The sequence below is a fragment of the Dermacentor albipictus genome, chromosome 10, assembly GCF_038994185.2.
Source record: "Dermacentor albipictus isolate Rhodes 1998 colony chromosome 10, USDA_Dalb.pri_finalv2, whole genome shotgun sequence".
Taxonomy (NCBI): Eukaryota; Metazoa; Arthropoda; class Arachnida; order Ixodida; family Ixodidae; genus Dermacentor; species Dermacentor albipictus.
Window position 1 is genome coordinate 20,079,494 of NC_091830.1, and position 24,285 is coordinate 20,103,778.

The window sequence follows — 24,285 nt, forward strand, 5'->3', positions numbered from 1 at the left end:
CCCTTAAATACTTTAACGCACCATGTAGGGCCTATATTGACATCGCACGGATGCCTGCCTCTACGCTGCCCGTAAATAGCGGTGCCAGTGAAATTAATCACTTTCAGATTGTGAGCAGTAACGTCGTTCTACAATTTCTAATGGTCTGAAAATATTTAGGATAAAATAAATGCACTCTGCATGAAATACTTATAAATGTCGTTTGCAGCGCTGCCGAAAATTTTTAGGAACAATTTAGTTATAAAGATAGGGCCTGGTATGCGCAACCATGGCGGTTCAATTGCATAGCATCTACCTTGACATACAGGCTAGGTAAACATTCAGAGACAGACATAGGTAAACATACACGAACATCACGGCACTGTATACAACGCTTCGTACATTGTATATGTTATCGTCCTGGTGGAATTGTGCTGTCATGCGACTCAGTGTTCGTATCGTCTTTTGTTGAAATAAACTTTTTCAAAAACATCGCGGCGACGGCGGAAACCCACCTGTAGTGTCCATGTAATTGCTGTCGCGATAAAAAACTTTAGTTGTGGGTAAAGCGCAACGTCCTGCTTATTTCCTTCGACTCCCTTCTTTTGCCTGTGTTCCATCGCACTGCTCTGGTGTAGCCAAAAGCTCTAATTTTGCAAATAAGCTCACTAAGATCGACGAGCTCATAATCAAAAGAAGAACGTACTACAGATAAGAACAGTAGGCGACTGTGTTGAGTCTTCTTCGCTGTTCGTTGCTTCGAAAAAAAATCTGCAAATTATTTTTGAGAACTCGGTCTCTTTTATTGACAACACCTTATTCCAGAGAAAATTCGCACCTTCGAGTTCGTCAGTCTTTTATTTTTTTATATCTTTATTTTTTTTCGAACGGACTGAGATGGCGATGGCAGCGCCACCGCAATTTCATGACGTCACGCTCTGCAGCTTCATTACACTGTCCGATCTCACTTGCGCATAATACATGCGCGGCGCGGTTTCAAACCATTCAAATTTATGCTCAAGAGAGCACAGAAACAGGGCACGAGGCTGTTTAGGAATCGTCTGTTACCGCGACAAACTTAACATGCAACGAAGTGTCACGTCGACTACGTACCGTACCCCACTTTGCATTTACAATGAGAAATAAAAGGGATAGGTTGGCCGCTCATAGTAGGCAATGTCTATAGGGGTCGCTCTCTCTCTCGCTCTTCACAAGCTCACGCTAGCTGCATGCCTCCTGTATGCGTATACGTTATACAGGCCTGACATTCCACATAGCAGCTCTTCTCTCGGGCCTCGCCTACAGCAGTGATCGCAAGAAACTCTGAGCGGCGAATAACCCGATTTCCCTCGCACCGGATGCTGATATCGGAGCTCGACTTTATATAGCGTCGAGGTGATATTGCGCACCCGCATAGCAAATCATTTCTTCTCGGCTTTGCTTCATATTTTTCTCGCACACCACTCCAATTCTTTGCGCTTTCGCAGCATCAGTGAAGCGTGTTCACTTTTTTCTGTTTTTTCTACTTTGTTAGTTCGTTTGTGCTTAATTTTTTTATTGGCACGACGAGAAGAATGTGGCACCCGAATACGAGCGCTAGAGGCTCCCCGTCTCACCAACAGGTCTTGCTGCACCCAGACCTATATTCTTTTGATTCTTACACGAGTTAAATACATTCTGGAAAGAGAGAACACGTTCACTGGCGTCAACATGGCACTCCCAAACACGCATGTAAGCGCACGAACTATCACCTGCGTGGGCACACACACATACACACACGCACACACACGCGCACACACACGCGCGCACACACACACACACGCGCGCGCACACACACACACGCACGCACACACGCACACACACACACACACACACACACACACACACACACACACACACACACACACACACACACACACACACACATAACCGAGCAAACACATGCGTTCTCGTTCGCACTCGTGTCTCCACGACGAAGACGCGCATCAGCGCTACCGCGCCCGTACTTGTACACAAGCACACGCACATACGTTCAGGCACAAACACGCGTATACGCTCACGCATACCGAAGCGCACGGTGTATGTACAGTGACGACGTACCGAAATACAAGCGCGGTGCTTTATGTAATACATTCGAGAACCGGCGAGACTCTCGGACAGATATATTTAACGACTTGAGGTCGGAGACGGCAGCCGCTCGGTCGAGTGCCGAGGCGAAGCAAAGAAGAAACGTTAAGGAATGAAAAAGAAAGAAAGAAAGAAAGAAAGAAAGAAAGAAAGAAAGAAAGAAAGAAAGAAAGAAAGAAAGAAAGAAAGAAAGAAAGAAAGAAAGAAAGAAAGAAAGTGGCTAAGATGCCTGTTTGGAGATGTGGTGGTTCGGGGTAGGTACGTCCCGTGTGTATGGCGGCAAAGTTATCATGCGCGTTACGCTTCTCTTCTATCGTACAAAGAAAAAAAAGACAGTAAACAAAAAGAAGAGGCACACAGTCGGACCAGAGCTAGCTCTGGAGGTATGCGTGAGCCGCCATGCCGCATAGTCTGAAAATACTGAAAAAAAAAAAGATCCGAGGTAAGAGGGAAAAGTTTGGATAAGCGCACAACTCCAACGGCAGAACGCGTCGCAGTGACATTTACTTTCTTTTTTTCTTTTTGCAAGCTATTTCAGAATGTACACGAACCTGTTCAGCGCGAACCTTAAAACGACACACACGCACACACGCGCGCGCACACACCCGCACACACACATACGCAAGGAAAAGCGCTGAAGTTCAGCAGCGTGACAGACGAAAATGGGAGAGCGTGGGGGAGGAAGGAGGGGAGAGGGGAGGGTGCGGGAGAGGCAGATTACCACGCTTGGAGCGAGGAAGGATTGGGAGCTTCAAAGGTTAATACACAGAAATGACAAAGTTGGAAGAAGCTTCTCACGCAGGTTCCGAGTTCCTGCAGACAGTGTATGGAAATTGCTCAAGAACAAAGAAAGAAAGAAAGAAAGAAAGAAAGAAAGAAAGAAAGAAGGAAAGGTAAGGACAGATGATAGGAGGTAGAAGGCCTTTCACACACACACACACACGAAGGTGGCGTACAAGGGAGAGTGCATTCGGACGACCGAGTGGTTTGCACCGGCAAGGTGACGTCGGGGATGCTTGTTGGAAAGGAAGGGGGCCGAGCGTTTGTAGGTGCCGCGAGTGAGTTCGAGTGTTTTAGCTATTTGCCATGTGTGTGGGAGGCCAGCCGATATATAGTGGTTGCTCGGTCGGCGAGTTTATCTGGCGCCGCACATTCCCCCCCCCCCCCCCCGCATCCCAAACATCAAGACATAGCCGGTTTTCGTTATGCCGGAGCGTACGCAGTACTATCACGCTCCCTACAGCCACTTGAGTGTGTAGAAAATATTCCAGCACCTGGCCGTGACGTTGGATCAATGCCTTCACTGGAAATGTCACACTGAAACAATTTGTTATAGATTAGGCAGAGCTTGTTTCATGCTATAGAAACTTGCCGGAACTGAATTTGACATAGTTCGGCAGTTTTTTCATTGCCATCTATCACACTATGTTGTGTTATGGAGTCGTACCGACCGTTCATGTCTCGATCCATTCATTAAACGGTAAGTAATATTATTGGTTAGGGATGTTTTCAGGTTCTGATGCAGAGTATCTTCCTTAATAAAGGGAAAATCAGACATCCACCCGTTCGTAGCAATTCCTACAAAAGAAACCCATACGGGTTCCTCGAAAGAAAAGCCTCACAGTTAAAGAAAAATTCATCCTGGTCCGGGACTCGAAACCGGGACTACCGCCTTTTCGGGGAAGCTGCTCTACCATCTGAGCTAACCAGGCGGCTAGAAGATAGTAAGGCGAAGCCGAATTTGTTGACAACACGAAGCAAAGGCAAGAGTTTGACGTAATAGTTCTGCGGAAACCCGCAAGGTGGAGAGAACTAATAAAGCGAAAATCAGACATCTACCCGTTCGTAGCAATTACTACAAAGGAAACCCATACGGATTCCTCGAAAGAAAAGCCTCACAGTTGAAGAAAAATTCGCCCTGGTCTGGGACAGGAACCCGGGACCACCGCCTTTCCGGGGCAGCCGCTCTACCATCTGAGCTAACCAGGCGGCTAGCAGATGGTAGGGCGAAGCCGAATGTGTCGACAACGCGAAGCAAAGGCAAGAGTTGTCGAGTTGGCAAGAATTGGCAAGAGAAGCAACGGGCAAGTTACAAAATACAGAACATATCTTGCGAAAAAGTATCAGTTTCGCACGAAAGACGAAGCATCGATTGCGATAGCAAATTATTAGACAACTATACGAATTAAGGATGGTAGTTGTTTTCTCGACCGTACAAGCATGGTGTCCCGCACGCACAGGCAGTCATAACACATCTCACTCTATGACAGCGGGCACTGGCTGTCAAAACGCTGGGGTGAGTAAAAGCGGCAGCAGCAGCGAGCGAATTGTCCTTCGTACTGTACCTCGCTTCAACCTGAACTAAGCGGCGGGAACACGGCACGCACGAAACTGTCAGCCCTCGTCACATCTAGACTGTACCCATGGCAGATCGCTTTCAAGATAAAGCCCGCGCCACACGCAGCCGCCGCCGGCAATTCCAAATATTGCTATCATTTAGTCATACCCGCAATAACTAGTCACTGTTACACTTGACTAACAAAATTAGTTTGAGTTTTCTTTATAGTTGTACTCCAATCTCGATATGCGCAACTAGAATGTGTTACAAACTAGTTTACACATTTATAATGTATTTCTTCCCGCTCTAAGTGTAACTTTAAAGCTAAAACTGTTAGTCACCTCAAAGCTACAAAGCTACAAAGGAAACGACAATCCGCACGGTTTTCTCATAAAGAAAGCTTCGCAGTTCAAGAAATATTCGTCCTAGTTCGGGATACGAACTCGGGACCAACGCCTTTCCAGAGCGCGATTTTACAATTGCTAGTTAGTACAGCGGAGCGTGGCACTTCCGAAGGTGCTGGACGTTTGTGCGCATGTGCGAGTAAGAGCGGATGCGAGAGAGAAAATGTGGAGGTTTTTTGCTCCTTGAATATATGACTCTGCCTAGGCAGTATACGGAGAAGTTTCTTAGTGCGTGTTGTATGCGTTTGTCCCTAGGTGTGCTGGCATTGCGTAGTGTGGTCGAATTTGTTTTCGCTTCGACGCTGGCTTCCGGCGTTGTGAAACAGGTGAAGCAGGGGGCGCTGACGCCTCATTTGGCAACCGCTGTGTCGAACAGACAATTTCGCACCTTCGGCGCTCGTGCTAAGTCAGTGGTTCAGGATAATACTTTTCTCGCGCCTCACGACGAGTTACCTTGAAACTACATTCACAGATGCTTCCGTGGAAGCTGTAAGGACCGTAGTATAGGCTGGGCCGCATATATATTGAATATCTAGAAGGCCGAGCACCTTAGCAACCCGGTTGAACGCGAATGGCTGAAAGGCCGCCGGTGACGCTCGACGCCCCTGCAACCGCTGCGAGAGTACGTCGCGCTACCCTAACGCCTTGTACACTAGCCTAACCAAACGTGGCCGATAGGCAACGTTTGGTTAGGTGTCGTTGTCATCTTGAATGTCACCTCATTCGCACCCCTAGCGGGCGGTGTGGGCGACGCTGGCGTGATAAACAAAAGCGTCGTAGCACCCTCTGGTTGACGCAAGGTGCCCATGAGGCCGCCAACTAAGCGTACCGTCAACAGCAAAAGTTTACAGGACGCAGGATCTGCCAAGAAGCTGAATTCTGGCGAAGCGTGGTCAGACAGCCTCGAAATAAATGGTCCAGCATGTAGTAACAGGACAGAGAGGCTCCTTGTATAACTAGCGATGGAGTTAGAATTACCTTGCAACACAAGTCGCGCGGAAAAGCTGTATGAGGTGATGGAGCCTTTGTCATCTACTCAGTGATTCATTAAATAAGAAGTACCGTGTCTTATTAGTACAGAAATTGACATTCGCAGGGGAAACCGCATCCCGTAAACTTTTGCTGTTGACTGTACAAGGCGAAGCAGTGCCGACACCGCGCGAAGTGGCAAAAGCGGGAGCGAGTTCAAGGGTTTAGCTATAATTTTATTGTGTTCTTTTCTCTACTGTACCATACGTTTGCGAAGGAAGGCTTCACCTCCTCACTCCACGGCCTCGGTGATCATACTGCTGTTGGTTCGGGTTCGCACAACAGTCGACGGTTTTAGAATAGGGGCCCCAATAGTTTGGGGCCCCAAAGAGTTTTTCGGGTGTTAGCGTTGGGGCACGCATGAGTGAAGAGTTTTAGAATAGGGCTTTGCGATTGCGGATAGCGTCTTGCGCTTACAGCGCCACTGCGGCATCAAAGAAAAGCTATTAGAAATAATTAAATAAAATGTACCATTTTATGATAGTAATAGTAATTTTGACTTGCATGTATTCGCGTTTAATTACAATTTATAGGTTATTCTGTAAGCGGCAAACAATCAGTTGCGTTTAGTTTTGAGCAAACCAACTTTACATGCCTTCCCCAGCCATGTTTAGCAGTTTTAGGCCTACGAGCCATAAAATCCACAATCGAATTCGGAATCAGTGGCGTCTAACGAATCAATCTTCATAACACACGCTAGCTGAGAGAAAGCGATAACCGCAGTCATTTCTCCTAGCTTGCAAACTTCACGCGTTACCATGAATCGAACCCAGTTTGGTGCTAGGCTAGAGCCGTCGCTTCGATAGGTGCCACCATGCTTGTTTACATAAATATTTTGGGACAACTTTTGGGGCTCTCGATAAATCAGTGAAATAGCGTGCCCGACAGCAAAACCCAAACGCAGTTTGCATCTCGCGCATGCGCAGTGGCTTCGACGCTATTTCTTTGGGGCCCCGAAACATTTGGGGCCCCTATTCTAAAACTCTATACGGTTTCGAGAGGCACTACGTTCGGCTTTGCGTTCGCGACCGGATGTTTGGATCGTTTCTAAAAAGTTAGAAATATAACCGTATCTAAAGGAGCACCGACATGACTTTTTCAACTAACATGAATGGCAACATTAACGGATAAAACTGCAAAGTGTGCACAAAAGTTAAGTAGCGGCGCGGATAGACGCATAGCAGTCGACTGAATTCTCTGTTGCACAACCTGGAAAAAAAATATCCTCTCTCCCTGTTGCAATTATCCGAGTTGCAGTCACACCGAGTCTACAATGGCCCTCGCACAACGCATGACATCCCGCCAGCTCCGAAGCGTAGTTATTACCCAAGCGGGGATTGACTGACTCATTCACTCATTTTAACATTCAAAAGCTGATCCGAAGCTATGAGGGACGACATATTGGTGGGAACTGGATTAATTTCTACAGCTTGAGCTTCTTTGTTCCGCTCCCCGGACACCTCCCCGCGGTCGGAGATGGAACCTACGACTTCCCGCTCAGCATTATGACGTCATAGACAATGGGCCACCGCAGCAAAACAAAGGAGAAACGGTATAAAATATTTTGTTCGAGCTTTGCCGACAATTTGCAGGCCACAAGTTACGGAATTCGTAAATTCATTTTTTCTTAGATTATAGTGACCACCTAATAATAGTAATTCTCCCTTGTGAAAGGCAACAGGTATCTCCACCACGATCTCCGTGAAAAAACGCAGAAAGCACGTGAAACAAGCATAAAGCGAAAAATCCAAGGTTGCCGTCAATCTATCCCGTGACCGACCTTCACACCAGCGTTGCGCATATCCACGTCAGTTCTCAGGTACGAAGCTAAGGACGAACGCCCGCGTACGCACGCTGTGGAAATCGTGTGAATGAATGGACAGATAGATGGATGGACGAATAGGCAGGCAGGCGAGGCAGGCACACAGCAGGGACTGAAGTACGCGTTATTAATTCCCTCCAACACTGGAGCTAAACGAAAGAAAAAAATGGGGGAGGGGGTGAGAGTAAGAAGGTGTCTCCTCTACATCGTTCCTGTACGGTCGAGCGGGGACGCGGCGACTCCTAGCGGTGACCGAACGAACTGCCATGGCCCGACCGTAGCTTATCCTCCACCGTCTCGGTCGCGTCCACAAGACAGGCGCTCCACCTGATGGATTGGCCGCATCGCAGACGGTTATCGCTCATTACACAACGATACATGTTGTCAGCGGCGCAAGCGAAGGCGTGGGAGAGCGCCAGCTGACTGCCACTAGAGGGCGAAACAAGAGGAGGCGTAACATAATAACTACACGGGCTGCACGCAAACCTCAACAAATTGAAATCGAAGAACCTGCGCACGCTTGCACGTCATTCACGACCAGCGCACCGGAACTTGCAGCACGCCGGGATCGTCTTTATTCGTGTGTTCTCACTGCCGCTGCCACCGCCCTCTGTCGCCAGGTGGAGCAATGGTGTTTCCCACCGTTCGGCTCCATTCCGTCAAACCTGTTGCGCCCAGCGTCAGATTCTGCAGATGCTTTTGATGAATTCCCACGCGCTTGCGGTGGAACAGATACGGCATGCTTCCTTCCTGGCGGTCCCTCACTCGATAGCCAGGACGCATGCGTCGTAGAAAAATATTTATTGCAATTGTTTTACCTCAATTTAGTTTCCACGCTTTGCCGTCCGTATTACAGATAAATTAAATGAAGAAAGAGCGAGTACGTTAAAGACGATAACAATAAAGAAGTGAAAAACCAGCGGTGGTTTAGTGGTAAACGCGATATATATATATATATATATATATATATATATATATATATATATATATATATATATATATATATATATATATTGTAACGACGTGGGATCGACGAGTATGCGTAGCAGCACCGCCAAGAAACGCACTTTATCAGTCGTCCAAGGGAACAACAACAACGTCTTCTTCGTTTCCCCCGCTTCACCTAAAAAACCCGCGCTACTTCAGCGTCGTCCCCACTGGCGCATACCCGCTGAATTATAGTTCTGCCAAATATAGTTTATATATATATATATATATATATATATATATATATATATATATCATCAGCCTGATTACGCCCACTGCAGGGCAAAGGCCTCTCCCATACGTCTCCACCAACCCCGGTCATGTACTAATTGTGACCATGCCGTCCCTGCAAACTTCTTAATCTCATCCGCCCACCTAACTTTCTGCCGCCCCCTGCTACGCTTCCCTTCCCTTGGGAGCCAGTCCGTAACCCTTAATGACCATCGGTTATCTTCCCTCCTCATTACATGTCCTGCCCATGCCCATTTCTTTTTCTTGATTTCAACTAAGATGTCATTAACTCGCGTTTCTTCCCTCACCCAATCTGCTCTTTTCTTATCCCTTAACGTTACACCTATCATTCTTCTTTCCATAGCTCGTTGCGTCGTCCTCAATTTGAGTAGAACCCTTTTCGTAAGCCTCCAGGTTTCTGACCCGTAGGTGAGTACTGGTAAGACACAGCTATTATATACTTTGCTCTTGAGGGATAATGGCAACCTGCTGTTCATGATCTGAGAATGCCTGCCAAACGCACCCCAGCCCATTCTTATTCTTCTGATTATTTCCGTCTCATGATCCGGATCCGCCGTCACTACCAGCCCCAAGTAGGTGTATTGCCTTACGACTTCCAGTGTCTCGCTGCCTATTGTAAATTGCTGTTCTCTTCCGAGACTGTTAAACATTACTTTAGTTTTCTGCAGATTAATTTTTAGACCCACTCTTCTGCTTTGCCTCTCCAGGTCAATGAGCATGCATTGAAATTGGTCCCCTGAGTTACTAAGCAAGGCAATATCGTCAGCGAATCGCAAGTTACTAAGGTATTCTCCATTTACATTTATCCCCAATTCTTCCCAATCCAGGTCTCTGAATACCTCCTGTAAACACGCTGTGAATAGCATTGGAGAGATCGTATCTCCCTGCCTGACGCCTTTCTTTATTGGGATTTTGTTGCTTGCTTTATGGAGGACTACGGTGGCTGTGGAGCCGCTACGCGCAGCGTCGAAGCACAAACGGACAGGGCGCGAACGCGGTCGTTAAATTGATCTCGGCGGTGCGACGACTGTTCCATTCCAGACCCTCGCCAGTGAAGCAGCTCGCCGGGCGATATCCGCGGGGTGGTCAGACGCCGCTTGGCGACGACTGCTCAAAGCCTCCCGCTCCCGCGCAACGCTCAGAAAAGACGGCCCAGTCTCGCTTTCATCCATGGCCAAACTAGCACTGACTAGGCGAGCGCGGCGCTCCTCTTAGCCAGTCGCGCAACGAGTCACGTGGTCAGGCGGCGACCCAGCTGCGGAAAGCACGTGTGCCAAGCCAGCGGCCGCGGCGGAGCTCGGCGCGGCGAGTCACGTGATGTGTTGCCAAGGCTATGGTGCAGCTGCGGTCAAATTAAGGTCAAATTATTTGTGACAGCGAAACTCAGCTCGACGGGGTTAGTAAAGTTATCGATTTAAAAGACTGCTACATCTTTAGCTTAGCTAATGAACAGTGCACGTGTAATGGTATAGCGCGCCACATAGTCTGTGGCAACGGTTATCCATTTGTTCCCTTTTATGGGCCTAGGGAAGGAGCCAAGAAAGTCCATGCCAACACGGAAGAAAGGCTCCGTGGGAACATCAATTTGATGATTGTGGTCAGCAGGTTGTGCACATGGCCTCTTTCGACGTTGACATGAGTCGCAAGTCGCAACGTAACGTCGCATAGAGCGGTAAAGGCCTGGCCAGAATAAGCGACGTCGAACTCTGTCGTAAATGCGGGAGGTAACAAGGTGTCAGACAGTGGGTGCGTCGTGGAGCTCAGCAAGAACAGTAGAATGGAGATGACGAGGGACAACTAGAGGTAAATCTGGTCCATTAGAGCCGATGTTGTATCGATAAAAGATGTAGTCATGGATCACAAACATTCCCAGAGGTCAAGCGCTCAATGATCCACCGGAGAGAGTCACCTTTCGCTCCTCAGTAACAATGACGCGAAAGTCGGACATGGCCAGAAGACAAGTGTCGGCATCCTGTTCGTTGTTGTCAGGATTATCGACGGGATGACGAGACAAGTAGTCAGCATCTAGATATAACCAGCCAGACTTGTATATCCCCGCGAAAGAATATTTTGAAGTCTGAGTGTCTAGCGACCAAGGCGGTAAGTCGGGTCTTTCAGTGACTATAACCAGCAAGGCGTGGTAGCCCATGATGACCGAAAATGGGCGGCCAAACAAATAAGGGCAAAATCTAGACCCTGCCCACACCACAGCGAGGCACTCGCGCTTGGTGATACAAAAATTGCTCTCTGAAGGGGACAAGAGGTGACAGGTGCAGGGAATGACGCGCTTGACTCCATTTTGCTGTTGGGCTAGGATAGCAGCCAGGTAGCAGCCATTGGCGTCTGTGCGAACTTGACTTGGTGCAGATGGATTGAAGTGGCGTAATATCTGAGGTGTTGTCAACAAGCAGATGAGGGTGTAGAAGGTGTCGGCTTGTCCACGGCCCCAAAAGAACGCCGTGTCCTTCTTGAGAAAGTCGCTTAACGCTTCGTCACCATCCTATGGGTTCCAGCACATGCACTGTGGGCATCCGGGAATACAGCCTCCCACGAACAAGCGCGAGCACTCAGCAACCGGGCTGTGGACTGTCTCTCTTCCTTTCGCAGCGCGCAGGAATGCCTACTTACCTATCATGAAATTACACTACCGCAATTCCCGCATGAGCTACCCTCTACCCTCACAAATCTCTCTCCCAGGTTGAGTATGTCGTTTGCCGTCGACTCCAAACGAGCAGTTTGATTTCTCCTTTCATCCATTCTCTAATTCGTCCGGGTGACGCCTTACCCCACTGACGTCACTGCTCGAGACCGCGAGCCGAATTTAATCATATTTATGGTTATTGTCGAAACAAACATACTCCCCCCTTTGAGGCAGCTAAGCGACGTGAGCGTTGGGAGGCTGCTCTGCGCAGCTCACGGCCGGAATACCAACGCAGGATCGTATGCTGGGCCATATATGGGGTCGCCGAAGCACACGGACTTTCGGCCATCTAGAGCGTCTTGAGGGCCCACCGTCTTCCTCTTCCCCTGACCCCCATCCCCTCCTCACCTGGCCCAGTCCTTGGTGTCAATAAAGTTGTTTCCTCCTCCTCCTCCTCCTTCCACTGCGTCGTCCTTAGCTAATCTTATTTTACTTCGAAGTGGTTGCTGCGACACACGACAGCGCATGGCACAATTTATTCGACGCGCAGCTGCTGCAGTGCGCGCCGCATTTTACTGCGGAGTGTACGAACATGGCGCGCTGCCTGTGAAGCGCCGGTAGAGTTCAGTGGGTACCGAAAACTCCGACTGTGACGTATATACCACAGCGTAATATAATCTACGCGCATCTATGTTAAAAAAAGCAATTACCTGTCACAATGTCAAGATTACGCGCCTACACGCATCTCGCATATCAAGGACATGATTGAGAACTTTTCATGTTAATACAATTGTGCGTATGAGACAACCCTGTGAAACAGCAAGAAATAAGGTCTACAGCTAGCTGCGCAGAAATTCGGTCCCGACATTGCTTTTGGAACAACAGGCAGAGAGAAGAGAACATGATCGTACCTGGCAAGATGCAGTCGTCTCGATAGAAATTTCCCGAGCACAAAAATTTCACTGACGCCGTTGTCCACGGAGCATGTATCCGTTGTTCCATCGCCCAAAGCAGAGAACACAGCCACAAAATGCTTCACTCAGTTCGAATGACACTTCGCAGAAGGACTATCGATATGTGCGAGGCTGCGCGCTGCCGACAAGATTTCTTTTCACCACCTAACCACCGATAAAACTCGAACACACTATGCCGTCAAACCGCAGAACCGTCGAACCGGCTACGCTGCGTCATGGTTTCGGAATCGCTGATAAGGCGTTGTGCGGCGCTTTCGGCGAAACGATTTTAATGCGAAGCATTCTTTGCGAACATGAACCAATATGAGTCTTTCCACTATCTATCTATATCCAGCCTCCTACGCCGGCGGGGTCGCTGTGCTTACCAGCTTTATGGCTGCTGGGTATGAGCTCAAGTTCGCGTTGCCGGCGTGGTCGCGGCATCGTCGTCATTCGAGCTACGTCATCCCGAGTGTTTCTCGTGTACTAACCCGCGCCGAGCGAGATAGCGCGCGTAAAGAGATGCGGATATGTTGGCTGCGGAACACCGGATGGTCGTTCGCTCCGCACGAACTGCGATTCAAAAGCAAGTTTCCTACTCCGTGCACGCCTACCAGCTGCTGACGCTCACAAAGAAGTCCTTAGAAGACCGCTAGCTTGGTCGAGGAATGCGTTAACTCGGACATAGCGTTCCTCAGAAGTTTACTTGAGCAGTGTGGGTATTCTGCAAGTGGCCACCTAGTGGATATGTCCATTTCGTCTGCTGCTGAAGTGCTGATCGGCTGGGAGAGCGTGGTGGTCACGCATTTCTGTTTTCAACGTAGGATGTGTGAGGTACATGACCAACCCTGCTCGAAGCCTTCAAAGTCAGACTGTAATTATCGTAGGCGACGGCGTTACATAACATAATCTGCATGTACCTTGGTAAACATTCATTTTATAGCTCTGTTTCGGTCTGTGATTTCAGAGCAAGTAAATTTATGTAACACTAAGAGCCCATCCAAACAAGCTACAACGATTCCGAAACCGAAACCGTATCAAAACTGTAACCCTCAGCAAGTAGCCGACATTCGCAACGGCATAGCATCGCTCGCCACAGTTAACTTTCTTTTTTTTACTTGTAAATGGAGTCATGGAGTGTCGTTCCCATCACTGTGCAATGAACCCATTGGGAAATTGCATTTGTTTGAGGCCTGTACGGACACGATGAGTGACCGTTGGAAGGCGAGCAGCGAAATGATAGGCGGACACAGAATACGGACTCGTTCGCAACGGCGCGAGGTGCACCCGTAGATGGGTTCCCAAACATTGGAGATACTCCGTCAAGGGGTCTGGGCTAGTTTCACGGGAGGCTGGTTCTACGATCCGAGGCAAGACCATGAGTCCAACATTCTGCACCTCTACCTCTGGTTGTTCCTGTTGTGCCTGCCGTTCTCGTTGCACATGGTGAGAGACCCTCCGAAGTGCCTCCGGTTGCACCGTGACCTGTGTGCTGTTGTCCCCTCCTCGCTGTGTGCTCAAAGCGTGCTACACCTTGTTATATGTAGGCTTGATGTCATTTCAGCGTTACGCGTAACCGGATGCTCGCGGTTACACTTTTTTTCGCGTTAGTTAGGAAACGTTAGTTCTGAAATGGCTGTGAGCAGCCACTTGTTGCAAGTCGGTGTTTAGCATAAGTGACACGGTGGAGCACACCTCCTGCAGCAGATAAGACACGGTGAAAAGAAGTGTAACTGGAGTTGGCCCTGAAGCTGATTACTTGTCTGATACAATGATTTGCAATATTTGTGCAAATTGTATCACTGCTTTTAGCTTCTAAACGAGCCTCCTTGTAATGAGGGTTCAATTATAGCAGCGCTCTATTGGGCAGCTCGATTGCTCATCGCTGGATTCACTGCAGCGTTGACATTGCACGTTGCACGTGCGTTTACATATGCTGCAGTTTAGGCTCTTTGTCGACGTTACTGCATATATCTCGAAGTTTCTTTGGGATTCATGTGCACAAATGTATGGTGTACCTGTCGGGTATGTACAGTTTCTCGCCAGTCATCTCGAGGGGCTAGACGTAGTGAATCCGGCCAAGTGCGTTGTGCATTTTTTTTATACCTCGCACGTATTCGCACAAAACAAGTAAGGCTACAAACTTTAGAGTAACAGCGCAGCATCATGACTCACAGTGAGATATCAGCATTGTACCTCAGTGTGTCGAAATTCACATGAATGTGCATTTATAAATAGAAGCACTGTTTAAACAAATTTAGTTGCATACGCTAAGTGTTCAGTGAAATAAATTGGTGCTTCTTCACATGAAGTTGTTACTGGAGGGCATATTGGCTGATGCACCCAAGATATTTAGCAGTCCAGCTATCCTGAAACATTATAGATGTGATGCCCGTAGCACCTCAGTGCAAAAGCTTTAACCGTGCACATTGAATTTGGAACCATTTATATTTAGTTTTTAATATAGTTTCAGGTGTGACAGAAAAACTAATTGATAAAATTAAAATGATCCAATATATCGTAGACCATCATGATGTAGCAAGTATTCTCATTCAACAAATACGGACACCCGCTACGCCGCCTTAGTGGCTGTGGAATTCTTGCGCTGAGCACATGGTTGTAAATTCGATTCCTAACCATAGTGGACACATACTGATGATAGCAGAATTGCAAAACTAAATACATCAGAACTCGTCTAATGATGACTGTTGACAGTAATGCAATTAAATTTGTGCGATGTGTAGCGCACTACTTCCTGATGTCATGTTTGTATAAACATGTAGTGGACATTCCAAGACTTCCCTTTCTTTGGCTATATGCGGCATACTCCGGCATTGTTGTACTTTGCTATGCCACTCGCTTGCCAAGGTTGCACAGTAGCATTGTGGCATGACGGCAGCTGTGTAATGTCTCTAGAACATACAGATGGGGTATGACGACAGTGAGATGAAGATGCTGAACGATGACAGCGTGACAAAGACATTAGGACAGTGGGATGATCACAATGGTACGACAACAGATGCATGATAGCAACTGTCTTATGACAATACAATGACGCCAATGGGAGGAAAGTGGCAAGATAATCTCGATTGAATGATGACAGGACGATTACGATAGAATGACGAAGAATGAATGATGTCAATAGATCGGCAAATGCAGTATGATGACAGAAGAATTACATTACTGAAGGGATGGCGATGGTAAAACGAAAGCGGGACGGCGCAACGAGAGTCAGATGTCGAAGTTAGAATGACGACGATGGAATGACCGCGACGGCATCATGGCAACATTACGACAACACATGCGTGATGACGATGGCATGACCATGATATGAGGACAATGAGGTGACGATTGTAGCATGAAGCCCGCATGATGACAATGGCGTGACAACAACGGCATGACAGGAGTCGATGATGACAATGATAGTATAGCCACAATGGTCTGACAGTGAATACACGATAGACACTGTCTGATGACGACGGCATGACAACGGCGGCATAATCGTGATGGAACGACAACAACGTTATGATGATTGATGGGCAAGGAAAGATTGACATCGACAGAACAGAAAAGATGGTGTGATGACAATGGCATGATGACATGAAGATGTTAGAACTATGACATTGGAACCACGACGATGGTATGACAACGTATGCATGATGACGATTGCATGACAATGCTATGAGGACAATGGGATGGCAACAAGTGTATGATGATGACTGCATCATGAAGCCTGTCTGATGACAACAGCATAAAGAGAGTCAGATCACAAAGCTGGATTGACGACGATAGAATGACCGCAACGGTGTCATGACAGCAGTGGGACAAAAAATGCATGACGATGACAGCATGGCGACAGTTGGATGACGACAATGCAGTGACTGTAAAGGCATCGTGAGCACATACCTAATGGCTCGAGCTATTAGGCAACTTGGGCCACTGGTTTCGCATAGAAGGCGCGACGACCACGACATGACGAGAAGCAAATCACGAAGCTGTAATGAGGACGATGGAATGACCATGATGACATCATCACCACAAGCACATATGTAGTGGCCCTAGCTGGTAGGCAACTTGGGTCACTGGGTTCGTGCAAAAGTATACATACATAAGCTCAATATGGTTGAAGTAAGCAATGACCGCTAATGCCCTGGAGCCTTTAAGACTTTAACCACTGTTAACAGAAAAATAGTGCTCTAAAAGTTTTCGAGATCTGTGCAACCTTCAGCATCATTGACACTGTATGTTTCAGGCTTCTGTTATGACACATTGGGGATTATGTCAACACAGAAATTGGCACATTGCAAACCTAGACTATCATGGGGAGCTGAAGGTGGGGTTCCTCAGGCAGATGCCTCACTGCAATTTTTCTTCTGTGGCTGAGCTGTACTTCTTTAATTTATTCTTGTGATATCGGAAACGTTGCCAAAAAATAGGTTGCCAGCTTCCTTGCAACATTTGTCTTTCACATCCGATGTGTCACCTCATTGCTAGTTTGTCTGTCCCGAGCACTATGACGTGAACTGCTATGTGTGCTTCATGAGCCATTGCTTCTTTCAGTGCTCTTAGTTCATCATGGATGAGAAGTTCATTATATATTGAGGGGGGCTAAATGAAATAAATTGTAGAGTATAATTGCACAGTGGGTCATTAAGGACGCTGTAATGGAGGGATCCAGACCAGTTTTGACCACCTGTGTTTTCTTTTGACATCCACCTAAATCTGTGAACTCAAAGTTTTTGAATTTCGTCCCCATTGAAATGCAGCTGCTATAACTGGGAATGGTACCCACTACCTTGCGCCCGGCTGCAGAATGTCATAGCCACTGTCCCATCAAGATTAATTAATTAATTAATTAATTTATAAATACTCTCCATCTCAATGGGCATTTTAACAGGAGGACAAAAAAAGAGACAAGGAATTTAGTACAAGGAAAAAAAAAAACACACAACAAAATGTCACGCAATTGAGCGCTGTAAAGCATGCAACAAAGTCTATAAAAATTGCACAGACAAAATGATATTAGCACTTGGCTAATATGAGGACAAACGCAAAACACAACGCTGTTTCAAAATTGCGAAGCTAGCCAATCGCTTTCGATGTGTTTAGAGAAACGAGCTAAAGATGGGCTACTGGTAATGGAGGGGGTCAGCTTATTCCGTTCTGTGATTACCAGGGGAAAAATGAGAGTGAGGGCATTTGTATGGAATTTGTAAGACACAAGGGTGTGGCAATGTTTCTGGCAGGTAGTTCTCGATGTGGACTGCCTAATATAACGGGACATGTCTATACTTAGATGGTTGTGTAACAGTTGGTACGTTACCTTTAAGTGCGCCAATTTCGCCCCATTTTTTATGATTAGTAATGCAGCCTTCGTAAGCAGTTCGGTGGGTGAATCTGTTTGGTTAAATTTGTTAAAAATGACCCTAACTACTTTCAACTCCTTTGAGCCTGTTGGTTAGTTTTTTTGTGTATGGAAACCAAGGAGTGTTTGTGTATTCCAGGATGGGTCTGATAAGTGTATTATAGGCCAGTGACTTCGTGTCTGTTGGTGCTAGCTGTAATCGTCTTTTTAGAAAAGGCAATCTTTTTTGTGCGGGTAATGTGATGTAGTGAACATGAGAATACCATCATAGATCTTGTGTATGACACCTAGGTATTTATGCTCTCTTATAGAAATGTTATTTGAATTAATGGTATAATTAAAATTGGATGAATGTTTTTTTCTAGTTATGGATAACAGAGTGGACTTTTTTTCGTTAATGTGCATTTTCCAGTCACTGCACCACACTGCAACTGCCTCTTAGGCTGTATTTAAGGTGACGTGGTCATCATGGGAATTGATTTCTTTGTACAGAATGCAGTCAGTGAACAACCTGCATCCGACATTAACAGATGAAGGCAGATTGTTTACAAAAAGTAATAATAATACCGGTGCCAAAACACTACCCTGTGGTACACCGGAGGTCACTGGTACGACTTAGGATTGAGGGGTTATAGCCTCTGCCAGCTTCTCTTCGCCTTTAGTCCAAGCCTCCACTTGACGTCTCAAGAAATGAAGAAAAAATTTAAAGGGCCGGCAAAGAGAAAGATATGTTGAGTCATACTAGTCAATTACCCTTTTTACTATACAAAAAGAAACAAGCCAGTCTTACCGTGAGAGGAAGCTTTCGTAAGTCAAGAAAGATGCAAAGACAAAAGGCGGTTGGCGACACTTCCTTGAACTTCCCGCATTGGCTTGCTGCGAAGTAAATTTTGACAGGGTTTAATTGGACCCTGTTAATTTTTGTATTGGTAGAGATGGGCTACATTGCACTCTGAGTGATCCAATCACTGAAGCATGGCAAATTTGAAGAAATCTTACTGCACCACGATGGCATGGATATGGAAAAAAAATACATGGAAACTAGTGGCATCACACTGACCTATCGGTGCTAAGGTTTTGGTATGAAATTAAGAAAAGAGTGGCAGTCTGTCCTTCATTTCTTTTTTTTTTCTACTAATCAACCTCATACCTCAAACTTAACTGTTTTTGTCATAATACTTCATCTATATGCACAAACTTAGTATTTCTGTTTAGTGTCCCTTTAAATGGACAAAAAATAAAATTTCATGGAATCAGATGAGCAAGCCTGCAGAGAATCCATGCCCTGATATTCTCAGACATTCCTCCATTCAAAGCTCTTACTCTACTCTACCTAGTTGACCATGGCACTGCCCGTCAACGAAACAAGGTACTACGTGTCTCAAGAATTGCCATGGAATCACTTTATCACCATTCCACGCTTCACGAAGACTTCTTTTCACCACCCCCTGCAGTTTTCCCGCGCCGTGACCACGCTAACAAAGTAAAACGCGTAATGTGCCGCTCGTCGCTCTACGCAAAATCATTTATTCCTCGCACAATAATAGAATGGAATAACCTACCATCACGCATAGCTACTGAAGTTAACCTACCATCTTTCCAAACTTTGTTGCAAGAAAACGGTTAGTGGTAGCAGATTAGATATTACTTATGCCTATATGGACATATTAACATATTATGTAAATGTTCTTGTGTTTTCATGACTAAGTGCATTTACCCCTTGTTCATATCTATTTATTTTATGTTCCTTGTGTGTATGTTTATTTTATGTAGTTTTATTTCTTGTGTATATTTCATGTTTGTACCCCCCCCCCCCCTATGTAATACCATCATGTGAGGGCCCTTAGGGGTAATGTAAATAAATAAATAAATAAATAAATAAATAAATAAATACATGTCAATGAAGCACAATTGCCAGCCACTTCTGTCGTATGGCACTGCCATCCACTTTCTTAAGTCGAGGTGGTGTGTTGAGTAGGGGAACGTTCTAGAATACCGCAAATGGCAGTCTATAAATCTAAATTATTTCGTTTACTGTCTTTCCAGTTGAGGTGGCTCAGTGGCCATGCGTTCTGCTGCTGAGCACATGGTTGCAGGTTCGAAACCTAGCTGTAGTAGCCACATTCTGGCACGAGCGAAATGCTAAAGCTCATGTGCTGGGATTTAGGTGGGCATTATGCAACCAGGGGGGGGGGGGGGGCTCCAAAATTAATTCCTAATGCTATACTTCAGTTTCACTCCTGGCTCCAGTGTTGCTTTGGGACATTGAATCTCATGAATGACTGAATAAAGCAATCAACGATTCTTTGACCCCTGCCACGGCGGCCGCATTTCGATGGGGGCAAAATGCGATAACACCCGTGTACCTAGATTTAGGTGCACGTTAAAGAACCCCAGGTGGTCGAAATTTCCGGGGTCCCCCACTAATGCGTGCCTCATAACCAGAAAGTGGCTTTGGCACGTAAAACCCCATAATTTCATAATTTCAATTTCAAGGATCCTTTGCCTTTTTTTTCCCCAGTTCCTCAGGCCAGCATTGCCTGTGTGGCTGTGCTATGCGGCCATTGTGGGTGCGCTGTTTGCGACACTCAAGATCATCAACGTGCGGCTTCACCAAATGTTTGACAGTGGGGAGTGCATCGAAGAGTCAAGCGATGATTCAAACCGGTCCGTGTCCGCAGACCATACTGGACAAAGCTCGCAGGGCCATGGCTCAAAAAAGTAAGCACTGTTGTGATGCTTGTTCGTGTTGGTTGTTTCCTATCTGTTCTGTTACGCGCTACACTCAAGTCATTGATAGGAGTTCCAGGTCATATCTACATTTAGCAACAACCTGGGGAACGAACGTGGATGTACTCAAGTAAATCTGATATTTGGTTGGCCGTGCTTTATTTCAGTGAGTATTCTGCCACTATAGTGGGATCAAAAATGCGAGATCCAAGACAACAGTGGCTGTAGTGTATTGAATATTTGTTTGCTCAGCAGCTCATAGTATGTATTCTTGTAGTAAAAATTTCAAATATTTGGCAAAAACTATTTGGAATAGTACATGCTGGATGTACATGCATATTTTGGCCAATGGCTTGGCTGGCTCGCAACCAGCTAGCACATGTGCTGAACCCATGTGATTACTATGGTGCAAAGTGAATTAATAATTCAGCACTGTTTATATGCCATGTACTGGCATGGCAAGCCACCATTGGGCTATCGAAATTCAGGAGAGACCCCTTGCTGGTCCGACAGAGTCAACTCACACTTGTATGTCTTTCGCATTGACTCAATCTTGAATTCTTATTCACAGATGTAAGTGTGCGTGCTTTTAGCGATTATTGCATGTAACGAACATATTTTCACATCAGTTGCTGCTTAATTTTAACGAAGTTCTACTCTACAAGCTCCATCCGCAAGACTACATTGCACCGGCACCCTGTGCCACTGATGTCCAAAACAATTTATGAGAGACACTGACGTTGACAGAAGTTTAACTCCATTAATTAAGACATTACAGAAATGAGTGTATCTAAACAAATTCTGTGAGTTGGACAGTGGTGTAAATGCCACTGAATTCTTAGGTTGTCATTTGCTATCGTCTGGTACATTTGTTTTTGTTTATTATATAAGTGGATTCAAGCTTGTAGCTTTGCCGAGACACTTGTGAAATTCTCCATTTACCTGTCACTGTGTTTGGGCAGGTTGGCATTCAACAACTTTTGGCTCAGAAGTGTTCTTGTAGTGTATTTCCTTGGCTTAATGAGTCTCTTTGTCTCGTCAAATTCTGGATGGCTTTCACTGATTCAAATGTGTGCCTAACTCTTGGTATAAAGCAGAAGAGAAGCCTACCCGCCGTGGTTGCTCAGTGGCTATGGTGTTACGCTGCTGAGCACGAGGTCGCGGGATCGAATCCCGGCCACGGCGGCCGCATTTCGATGGGGGCGAAATGCGAAAACACCCGTGTACTTAGATTTAGGTGCACGTTAAAGAACCCCAGGTGGTCGAAATTTCCGGAGTCCCCCACTACGGCGTGCCTCATAATCAGAAAGTGGTTTTGGCACGTAAAACCCCATATATTATTATTATTAGAAGAGAAGCCTGAGAGCCACCACCATCACTGTTCAGCACCAGGTGGCATTACAGTGAACAGAATGACCAGTGATTGACTGGTTTGTATGAATACCTCTACAAGATTGATTACCCCCTCCCAATCATGTAATGGAAACATGATGTACTTGATGGCTTGTCGTTAAGGGTACATTCACTTAGTGATTTGCTGCATAGTTTCATCTAAATTGTGTTCTTGAAGGCATGCATGCTATCACGTGTAAATGTCAGCCTGATATGACCCGTCAGGCATTTCTTTTTTTGTCTCATTAAAGTAGTAGTTCTTCAGTTCTATTGGCCATATTGTCAGCTAGGTGTTCCCTTTAAGAACACCCTGCTGTACATAGTATATATAACTGCGTCATATCCGTTTGAACTACTTGGTGCCTGCATCAACTGGTGAGGTGCTGTTCAATGATTATCAGTAAGAAAGAAACTTTCTCAGGTGTATGCCAGTCCAAGCAGCTCATACAACAAGGGAAGCGAAGCTGTGTAAGGCAGTTACTGCACCCTTTGAATTCCCAGGGGGCTGTGCTTCCACTGCCCAGAATCTACCCAAGACTTTGCAAGTTCTTCACTTGTCCGAAGGAGTGCCTTTGCTATGCCCCGGCCTTTTCAAATGCTTCATTATATCTGAGTTTAGTGCTTCTGTACTCTTCATCATAACTAATGCACGTTCCTGCATTGCAGTGTTGGCATATGGTGGCACATTCTCACCAATGCCCTGGTTGCAGATTGCATTGCTGGGGGTTTGACATTTGATACTGACCAGCTAGTTAATGACATCTTTGTTGAAATCAAGAAAAAGAAATGGGCATGGGCAGGACATGTAATGAGGGGGGAAGATAACCGAGGATCATTGAGGGTTACGGATTGGATTCCAAGGGACAGGAAGCGTACCAGGGGGCGGCAGAAAGTTAGGTGGGCGGATGAGATTAAAAAGTTTGCAGGGACGACATGGCCACAATTAGTACATGACTGGGGTAGTTGGAGAAGTATGGGAGAGGCCTCTGCCCTGCAGTGGGTGTAACCAGGCTGCTGCTGCTGATGATGATGGCTGACCACATTGCCACCGCATGAAAGCCTTTGTGAAACTTCCTTTAAAAGCTTCCCTGTGAAATTTGACAATTACCATCCCTGCAGCATTACCTTGATTGCTTCCATATCTGTTCCATTGCTTGTTTAATAACATGTTTATTCAAGGTGAAATTTCATTGCAGTTGGCCTTTATTTGCCTGTCCTGTTCTCTGTAATTGTATTTGATGCTGTTAAAGAACCGTAAATGCTGTAAAGCAAGGTGAACCAGCTCATCCAGGTTAAGGCATTGTTCTAACTAGACTGATGACGACGGGGTGCCCGTTGCAGGGATTCGGAGCACATTGAAATGGCCGTCCTGAAGCAGCGGCCGGATGAGGAGACGCCACCCGTGCAATGCAGCTCACGAAACTCCTTCAATGATGGGGCCCAGGCCCAGATCCACCCGGGCAGCGCGGTGGCTTCCACTGCCTCCATGGAGCTGCTGGGGCGACTGGCCCGCTCTGATGACTTCGAGATGAAGTCGCACACTGGCGTCTGTGGAATCGGTGAGTGGCATACACTAGTACAGCTATCAGGGTTGGCAGATATATATATTTATATATATATATATATATATAATATAAAAGAATGGCTGTGAAATTTTCAGAAGTGGCTGAAAAAAGAAAGCCAGTCTATGGCATGGATGCAAAAAGAGATTAGTGAGAAAGTAGCTCGTAGGTGACTGTCCCTGAGAGCTGGAATATGGGCATGTTAGTATATACCGTATTTACTTGTAAGATGTGCCCTCGTCTAAGACTTGGAACCCACACTTTGTAGGTCATAAACTTGGAAATGTTTCACGAAAATTACTTTACAAAATAGTTAGCTTCAGTGGTGATTTAAGCAACATTGACAGCTGGAGCGATGAACAATAAAATGGAACTCGATCAGTGGTTATGAGGGTGGAATAAATGTGTGTGTAGAGCATGTCGTCAATGGTTCCTAACATTGTCCATGGTTTGGCACGATTCCACCAAACAAATTACGAGTCTTGCATGAGTGAATTCTGTAGACGCACATCCCTCTTCAGGTTCTACTTAACCCTGCTGGTGCTACGTTTAGTTTTAATACATTTCTTGCTGCCTCATAATCATTGAAAAGATACAACAGTACAACATATCAACAATTTCTTGCCAAGTTTTCATGCATCAACAAATTTTGATTTTATTTCATTTCTCGGCTTGCCACGTTGGCTCACTGGCAAGGGCGTATT

At 46.2% G+C, this 24,285-nt stretch overlaps 1 protein-coding gene and 1 long non-coding RNA gene across 3 annotated transcripts in view; one reads left to right on the forward strand and one right to left on the reverse strand.

The window, feature by feature from the left end:
• The window catches only part of LOC139050663 (uncharacterized), a 239,044-nt gene extending 225,850 nt beyond the window's left edge, over positions 1-13,194 (reverse strand). For both annotated transcript variants that reach the window (XR_011509001.1, XR_011509002.1), the window contains exon 1: positions 12,491-13,194. This is a non-coding gene — a long non-coding RNA (uncharacterized lncRNA). The remainder of the gene's footprint in view (positions 1-12,490) is intronic.
• Positions 13,195-13,658: 464 nt separating this feature from the next.
• Positions 13,659-24,285, forward strand: part of pcx (pecanex) — a 78,152-nt gene continuing 67,525 nt past the window's right edge. Inside the window, exons 1-3 of the mRNA XM_070527255.1 lie at positions 13,659-13,978; positions 20,419-20,618; positions 23,361-23,578. Of these exons, the coding sequence (XP_070383356.1) occupies positions 13,826-13,978; positions 20,419-20,618; positions 23,361-23,578 (571 nt within the window). The 5' untranslated portion in view covers positions 13,659-13,825. The remainder of the gene's footprint in view (positions 13,979-20,418; positions 20,619-23,360; positions 23,579-24,285) is intronic.